Consider the following 8,835-nt stretch of genomic DNA (forward strand, 5'->3'; position numbering starts at 1 on the left):
AAGTCATATGCAATATTGGACCAGGGAGATATAGACTCAGAACCAATTGGAAATTGAATAACCTCATTTTAAAGAATGAGTGGATCAAAAAATAATAGAAAAAATTAATCATTTTATCCTAGATAATGACAATAATGAAACAACATACTAAAACCTATGGGATTCACTCAAAGTGGCTGCCAGGGGATATACTATATCTTTAAATGCTTACATGAATAAATTAGAGAAAGAGGAAATCAATGAACTAAATATGCAACTAAAAAAATTAGAGAAAGAACAAATCAAAAATTCCCAATTAAATACCAAATTAGAAATTAATAAATAAAACCATAAGTTGGTTTTATGATAAAACCAATAAAATTGATATACCTCTGGTTAATTTGATTAAAAAAAGAAGAAAACCAAATTGCTAGTATCATAAACAAAAAAGATGAACTCACCACCAATGAGGAAGAAATTAAAGTAATAATTCATAATTATTTTGCCCAACTCTATGCCAATAAATTTGACAATCTAAGTGAAATGGATGAATATTTACAAAAATATAAGTTGCCCAGGTTAAATGAAGAGGAAATTAAAAACCTAAATAAGCCTATCCCAGAAAAAGAAATTCAACAAGCCATCATTGAACTCCCTAAGAAAAAATAATTCTACCAAACATTTAAGGAACAATTGGTTCCAATTCTATATAAACTCTTTGGAAAAACAGGGAAAGATGGAACTCTTCCCAACTCTTTTTAATATGGTGCTGATACCTAAATCAGGAAGAGTTAAAACAGAGAAAGAAAATTATAAATCCATCTCCCTGATGAATATAGATGCCAAAATCTTAAATAAAATCTTAGCAAAACGATTACAACAAATTATCACTAGGATAATACATTATGATCAAGTGGAATTTATCTCAGGAATGCAGAGTTGGTTCAATATTAGGAAAATTGTTAGTATAAACAATTATATCAACAACAAACCAACCTATCAGAAATTATGTGATCATATCAATAGATGCTGAAAAAGCTTTTGACAAAATACAGCACCCATTCTTACTAAAAACACTAGAGAGTGTAGGAATAAATGGACTGTTCCTTAGAATAACTAGCAGTATCTATTTGAAACCATCAGCAAGCATTATATTCAATGGGGAGAGGCTAGACGCATTCCCAATAAGATCATGAGTGAAATGAGGATGTCCATTATCACCACTACTATTCAATATCATATTAGAAATGTTAGCTTCAGCAATTGGAGAAGAAAAAGAAATGGGAGGAATTAGAATTGGGAAGGAGGAGACAAAACTCTCACTCTTTACAGATGACATGATGGTCTACCTAAAGAATCCCAAGAAATCAGCCAAAAAACTACTGGAAACAATTAGCAATTTTAGCAAAGTTGCAGGATATAAAATAAACCCTCATAAATCCTCAGCTTTTCTATATATGTCTAGCAAGATACAGCAGGAAGAGCTAGAAAGAGAAATCCCATTCAAAGTAACCTCAGACAATATAAAATATCTGGGAGTCTATTTGCCAAGGCAGACTCAGAAACTTTTTGAAAACAATTACACAAATTAAATCAGATTTAAATAACTGGGCAAATATCAACTGCTGATGGATAGGTAGAGCTAATATAATAAAAATGACAATTCTATCAAAACTAAACTACCTGTTTCGTGCCCTACCAATCAAAATTCCAAAAAATCACTTTAATGGTTTAGAAAAACTTGTAAGTAAATTCATATGGAGAAATAAAAAGCCAATAATTTCCAGGGATTTAATGAAAAAAAAAGTACAAAATAAGGGGGCTTAACCCTACCCAATCTAAAATTTTATTATACAGCATTGGTCATCAAAACTATCTGGTATTGGCTAAGAAATAGAGTGGTGGACCAGTGGAAATAGACTGGGTGCAATAGCAGGAAATGATTATAGTAATCTGCTGTTTGATAAACCCAAAGAGTCCAGCTACTGGGATAAAAACTCTCTCTTTGATAAAAACTGCTGGGAAAATTGAAAGTTAGTATGGCAGAAACTTAGATTAGACCAACACCTCACACCCTATTCCAAGATAAGATCCAAATGGATACAGAATTTAGACATAAAAAACAATATTATAAGCAAACTAGAAAATCAAGGACTAGTTTACCTGTCAGATCTATGGAAAGGGGAGCAGTTTATACTAAGGAAGAGATAGAGAACATCACTAAAAACAAACTAGATGATTTTGAGAACATTAAATTAAAAAGCGTTTGCACAGATAAACCACTGTAACCAAGATCAAAAGAAAAGTAGTCAACTGGGAAACAATCTTTACAATTAGTGTTTCTGACAAAGGACTCATTTCTAAAATATACAGAGAACTGAGTCATATTTTTTTTTAAAAAAAGTCATTCCCCAGTTGACAAATGGTCAAAGGATATGCAAAGACAATTTATAGAGGAGGTCAAAACAATCTATAGCCATATAAAAATTGCTCTAAATTATTAATTATTAGAAAAATGCAAATTAAAGCTTCTCTGAGGTACCACCTCACACTTCTCAGACTGGCCAATATGACCAAAAAGGATAATGATCATTGTTGGAAGGATTGTGGGAAATCTGGGACACTATTACACGGTTGGTGGAGCTGTGACCTCATCCAACCTTTCTGGAGAAAAATTTGGATCTATGCCCAAATGGCAACAAAAATGTGCATATCCTTTGATCCAGCAATGCCACTACTAGGCCTATACCCTGAAGAGATGATGAAAAAGGGTAAAAATATCACTTGTACAAAAATAATTATAGCAGCCCTGTTTTTAGTGGCAAAGAACTGGAAATCAAGTAAATATTCTCCAATTGGGGAATGGCTTAACAAACTGTGATCTATGCATGTCATGAAACACTATTGTTCTATTAGAAACCAGGAGGGATGGGAATTCAGGGAAGCCTAGAGGGATTTACAGGAACTGATGCTGAGCGAGATGAGCAGAACCAGAAAAACACTGTACATCCTAACAGCAACATGGGGGTGATGAGCAACCTGGATGGACTTGCTCATTCCATTGGTGCAACAATCAGGGACAATTTGGGGCTGTCTGTGATGGAGAATATCATTCGTATCCAGATAAAGAGCTGTGGAGTTTGAACAAAGTTCAAGGACTATTCCCTTTAATTTAGAAAAAAACCGATATCTTATTGTCTGATCTTGCTATCTCTTATACTTTATGTTTCTTCCTTAAGGATCTGATTTCTCTTTCATCACACTCAATTTGGGTCAATGTATACCATGGAAATGATGTAAAGACTGACAAATTGCTTTCTGTGGGGGGACGGGGGAAGTAAGATTGGGGGGAAAAATGGCAATAAATGTATCACAAATATCATACACTATGACCAGGTGGGATTTATCCCAGGAATGCAAGGCTGGTTCGATAGTAGGAAAACTATCAGCATAATTGTCCACAACAATAATAAAATGAACAAAAATCAGATATTCCCTCTATAGATGTAGAAAATAAAGAAGTTAGGTGGAGCAGTAGAGAGTGGTGGGCCAAATGTTAGAAAGACTCATTTTACTGGGTTCACATCTGTCCTCAGATACTTTGTAGCTGTTTGACCCTGGGCAAGGCTCTTAAACCTGTTTATTTCAGTTTCCTCATCTGTAAAATGAACTGGAGAAGGAAAAGGCAAACCACTCTAGAATCTTTGCCATAAACACTCAAAATGGGGTCACAAAGAGTTAGATATGACTGAATGACTAAGCAACAACAGCATAGATGCTGAAAAAGCTTTTGACAAAATATAACCATCATTTCCATTAAAAACTCTAGAGAGCATAGGAATAAATGGAGCTTTCCTTAAAATGATAAGCAGTATGTATCTAAAACCATCAGCAAGCAGTATTTGTAATGAAGATAAGCTAAAACCATTTCCAATAAGATAGGAGTGAAGTAAAGTTGTCCATTATTACCACTATTATTCAATATTATAATAGAAATACTAGTTAAGAGGAGAAAAAGAAATGGAAAGAATTAGAATAGATAATGAGGAATCAAAACCATCATTCTTTGCAGATGATAATAATGGTATACTTAGAGAATCCTGGAAAATCAATAACTTCTGCAAAGTTGAAGGATACCAAATAAACCCACATAAATGGGTAGAATTTCTAAATATTTCTTCATCTGACAACTGCCTGACATATCCTTTGACCATTTATCAGTTAGGGAATGACTTGCATTCTTGTAAATCTGATTTAGTTCTCTGTATATTTTAGAAATGAATCCTTTATCAGAAACATTATCTATGATAACTATTCCCAGCTTTCTGTACTCCTAATTTTGGCTGCATTGGTTTTATTTGTGCCAAAACTTTTTTTTTAAAGATTTTATTTTAAATTTTACAAATTTCCCCCAATCTTACTTCCCTCCCCCCACCCCATAGAAGGCAATTGACCAGTCTTTACATTATTTCCATGGTATACATTGATCCAAATTGAATATGGGGGCGGCTAGGTGACGTAGTGGATAGAGCACCGGCCCTGGAGTCAGGAGTACCTGGGTTCAAATCCGGCCTCAGACACTTAATAATTACCTAGCCGTGTGGCCTTGGGCAAGCCACTTAACCCCGTTTGCCTTGCAAAAACCTAAAAAAAAAAAGAAAAAAGAAAAAAAAAGAACAAATTGAATATGATGAGAGAAAAATCATATCCTTTTTTTTAAGTTTTTGCAAGACAAACGGGGTTAAGGGGCTTGCCCAAGGCCACACGGCTAGGTAATTATTAAGTGTCTGAGGCCGGATTTGAACCCAGGTACTCCTGACTCCAGGGCCGGTGCTCTATCCACTGTGTCACCCAGCCTCCCCTGTGAAATCATATCCTTAAGGAAGAAACATAAAGTATAAGAGATAGCAAGATCAGACAATAAGATATCAGGTTTTTATTTTTCTAAATTAAAGGTAATCATCTTTGGTCTTTTTTTCAACCTCCACAATTCTTTCTCTGGATACAGAGGGTATTCTCCATCGCAAATTGTCCCTGATTGTTGCACTGATGAAATGAGTGAGTCCATCAAGGTTGATCATCACCCCCATGTTACTGTTAAGGTGTACAGTGTTCTTCTGGTTCTGCTCATCTCATTCAGCATCAGTTTATGCAAATCCCTCCAGGCTTCCCTGAATTCCCATCCCTCCTGGTTTCTAATAGAGCAATAGTGTTCTATGACATACATAGACCACAGTTTGCTAAGTCATTCCCCAACTGAAGGACATTTACTTAATATCCAATTCTTCACCACCACAAACAGGGCTGCTATGAATATTTTTATACAAGTGATGTTTTTGCCCTTTTTCATCATCTCTTCAGGGTATAGACCCAATAGTGGCATTGCTGAATCAAAGGGTAGGCACATTTTTGTTGCCCTTTGGGTATAGTTCCAAATTTCTCTCCAGAAAGGTTGGATGAGTTCACAGCTCCACCAACAGTGTAATAGCGGCCCAGATTTCCCACAACAATGATCATTATCCTTTCTGGTCACATTGGCCAATCTGAGAGGTGTGAGGTGGTACCTCAGAGAGGTGCAAAAACTAAATTTGATTTAGTCAAAATCATCCATTTTGAAATTTATAATGTGTTCTATTTCTTGTTTGGTCATAAACTTCTCCCCCTCCATAGATCCGACAGAGTATTTCTTGTTTTCTTAACTGGTCCATGGTATGGTATTGCCCTTTTTGTCTAAATCCTGAACCCATTTTGACCTTATTTTGGTATGGGGTATGAGATATGGACTTATACCTAGTTTTTTCTATGCTGTTTATTAGTGTTTCCAGCAGTTCTTTGTCAGAGAGGATTGTTTTTTAAAGTAAGAGAATGACATAATCAGATTTTTGTTTTAGGAATATTAATTTAGTAGTAATGTGAAGGATGGAATAGAAAAGGGAGAGATTGATAGTAGAGGAAAAGAGAGAGAAGAAACAAGAGTTTTGTGGTCTGGAGGTAGGTTCACCTCTTAATAGTGTCCTTTGTCGAAGAATGGCAATGCAATGAAAAAGATTACCTGGATCTGAAGTCAAAGGACCTGAGTTCAAATTCGGACTCTGCTGCTTATTAGCTGTGAGAACCTGGACAAGCCACTTTTCCTCTCTGTCTGTAAAATGAGGGCCTTGAAGGTCCCACCAGATGGTCTCGAAGGTCCCACCAGATGACCTCAAAGGTCCCATCAGATGGCCTCGAAGGTCCCTTCCAACTCTAAATCAGTGGTTCTAGAATTCCTTGAATTCAAAGCCTATGGAAAAGAAACATACAATTTGCTTTGGAAAAATTTCCATAATGCTCTCAATAAAAAACTTACACGAGCAGATGCAATGGGAAATGTACTTTATACAAACTAACAGCAATATTGCAGGATGATCAACTGTGAATGACCTCCCTTTGCTCAGCAACGCTGTGACTCAAGCGAACTCTGAAGGACTTATGACATCCCAAAGACAGAGCTGATAATAGCTGAATACAGATTGGACCCTCCAGTCATCTGGTTGGCCCCCTCAGTATAACTTTGGAGTGCCAAAATATCAAGCATGCTTTTAGTCCACTTTATTTTTCTTGAGGTTTCTCTTTTTTTGGGGGGGGTATATTTACTTTTACAATATGAGTACTATAGTAATGTTCTTCATGGTTACCCATTTTTAACCTACACCAAGTACCTTACTTTCTCAAATCAGGGGAGTGGGGTTGGAGGAAGGGGAAGAATTTGGAACTCAAGGTTTTTGGAAGTAAATGTTGGAATTTATTTTTTGCATGTAGCTGGGGGGAAAAGTCATTAAAAATAAAAATAAATTTTAAAAAATTTCCATAAAGGAAAAAAACCCCAGATTAAAACGTTCCAACTTAAGGCATTGGTACCCTTTTGCCAGTCATAATGACCAAAGAGCCCACCAGTTTGTAACTGGTCAAGTGTCTGCATCTTTGTGGTCTTCCCAGCTCTACAGGTATCTAGCAAGTCGAGGCTCTTTTCCTACTGCAAAGACCGAGCTAAACAGTTTACAAAGGAAGAACTGTGAGATCTTCACCACCACACGTGAGACTATTCCAATTCACTAAAAATAAGACAAAGGCAAATCAAAACCACTTTGAGGTTCTACCACACACCCTGAAAACGGTCAGATGGATAAAGTGACCCCGCTCAATGCGGAAGGGGTTTGGAAGCTTAGGCACACCGATGGGCTGACTGTTGGAAAGCCTGTGAGATGGCACACTGATTTTGGAATTATGCAGATAAAATAACCATAATCTCCATCCCCCTTTGAATCAGAGACTCCATTCCTAGGCTTACACTCCAAGGAAGATCGAAGGGGCCAACTAGATGACTAGGGGTTTCAAGGATAGACTGGAGAGGGAGGTATGAAGGCAATCTCCAATCCCAATACTCCCAAGAGCCTCGTGGGGCCTTAGGAAAGAGGAAGAAGAAACTGAAGCAAGCCGAGAACAGAAACCAAAAGCAAGAAGCACTTGATCGCTGCTGGTGCTGGCACATCGGGTCCATTGGCACATATGACTAAGCTCTCCATTGTGGGTCACTTGCTCACTTTGAATATCCCTCCAGGAGCTCAGGTGTCAAGGCCAGGAGGAGGAGGATGAGGAGTAGGAGGAAGAGGAAATGTGGGGTGTAATGATCAATGTTCCAGAGCTCTAGCAGGAAGTATACCTTTGTCTGTTGCAACCCATCTCATGAGCCATCAGAGGCAGCCCAGTTGGAAGTGCCAGTGGTGAGACACTCTTGACTTTCAAAGCTTTGCATTCTCTCTGTCGCTGGCTAGCTGTGGGGCCTGGGCCAAATCTCTTCCCCTCAGCTCACTGCTCAGGTCCTCCCAGCTCAAACCCTTTCTGAATGTTTACTCATATCTTCACAGATTCTTTCAAGTTCTTATGTTTTTGCTTCATCACTGGATTTACAAGGCATTTTCTATCTATTTACCAAGTGTGCTGAATTTAGAACCTGAAAAACCTAGGCTCAACTTTTGACTTGGCAACTCACTCACTCTCTTGTGTGACCTTGGCCAAGTCACTCTTCTAGGAGGCCCAGTTTTCCCATCTATAAAATATCAGGGTTGGATGAACTCCAACAAGCCAGGGACTGTACATGAAACCCTCAAGATGCCCATTTGACAGCCTTCAAAAGTGTCTTGGCTAAGGTCACTCAATGCAGAAACAGTAAAGCTGACCCTTGAACCAGGGAGTCCAACCAAGGTCAATCCTCGTGCTCTTGCCACAGTATCAGCCACAGCTTCTAGTCATGTTTCCAGCCCACCTACCTCTCTCCGGATGTTAAGAGCATTATCTGAACAAGTCATTTTGTGTTTCTATGGCACAGATAACGAATTCCCTTGTAGACCTTATCTACTGAAAATTAATTTACAATTTTCATCAGCAAAGGGAATTGCTGCATCTGGAATATCACTTGAGGAAGTCTTACAGGAGGATGATAAAGGGCTGGGCTATTTTCCTAGAGTCTCTCACTTCTCTTGGCTCTTTGAACTCCTCTGATTTCCAATCCCAAAGTCTCACCACTCTCTCCCAGTGGTCTCTTCCCAAGATCCTCATATGAAAATCTCCAAAGCTAAGAGTGGCCACCAGTCTGAGACAAAGGTTTGTTTTGCATAGATTTTTCCTGAACTTGGTCCAACTGGCTGTTGGGTAGAAGTAGAGGAGTGTCTATGGACCTAATTTTGAAGGGTTAGTTAAGAGAGGCTATAGTGTCTACACTTGGGCCTCTACCCCAGGCTCTCCTCTTCTCTCAAAACAGTTCAGTTTCAATCTTGTGTCCTCCAATGATCCATTCTGGGACCTCTTGGTGATCTCCTC

At 38.0% G+C, this 8,835-nt stretch overlaps 1 protein-coding gene across 4 annotated transcripts in view; it reads right to left on the bottom strand.

Annotated features, from left to right (window-relative positions):
- Positions 1-8,835, bottom strand: part of DGAT2L6 (diacylglycerol O-acyltransferase 2 like 6) — a 48,223-nt gene that overhangs the window by 33,356 nt on the left and 6,032 nt on the right. For all 4 annotated transcript variants that reach the window (XR_012472606.1, XR_012472605.1, XM_074207439.1 and 1 more), the window contains exon 2: positions 6,032-6,259. Coding sequence is in view for 2 of the 4 variants with exons in the window: in XM_074207439.1 (XP_074063540.1) it covers positions 6,032-6,194 (163 nt within the window). In the remaining 2 variants the exon portion in view is untranslated. The remainder of the gene's footprint in view (positions 1-6,031; positions 6,260-8,835) is intronic.

The sequence above is a fragment of the Macrotis lagotis genome, chromosome X (assembly GCF_037893015.1).
Source record: "Macrotis lagotis isolate mMagLag1 chromosome X, bilby.v1.9.chrom.fasta, whole genome shotgun sequence".
Classification (NCBI taxonomy): domain Eukaryota; kingdom Metazoa; phylum Chordata; class Mammalia; order Peramelemorphia; family Peramelidae; genus Macrotis; species Macrotis lagotis.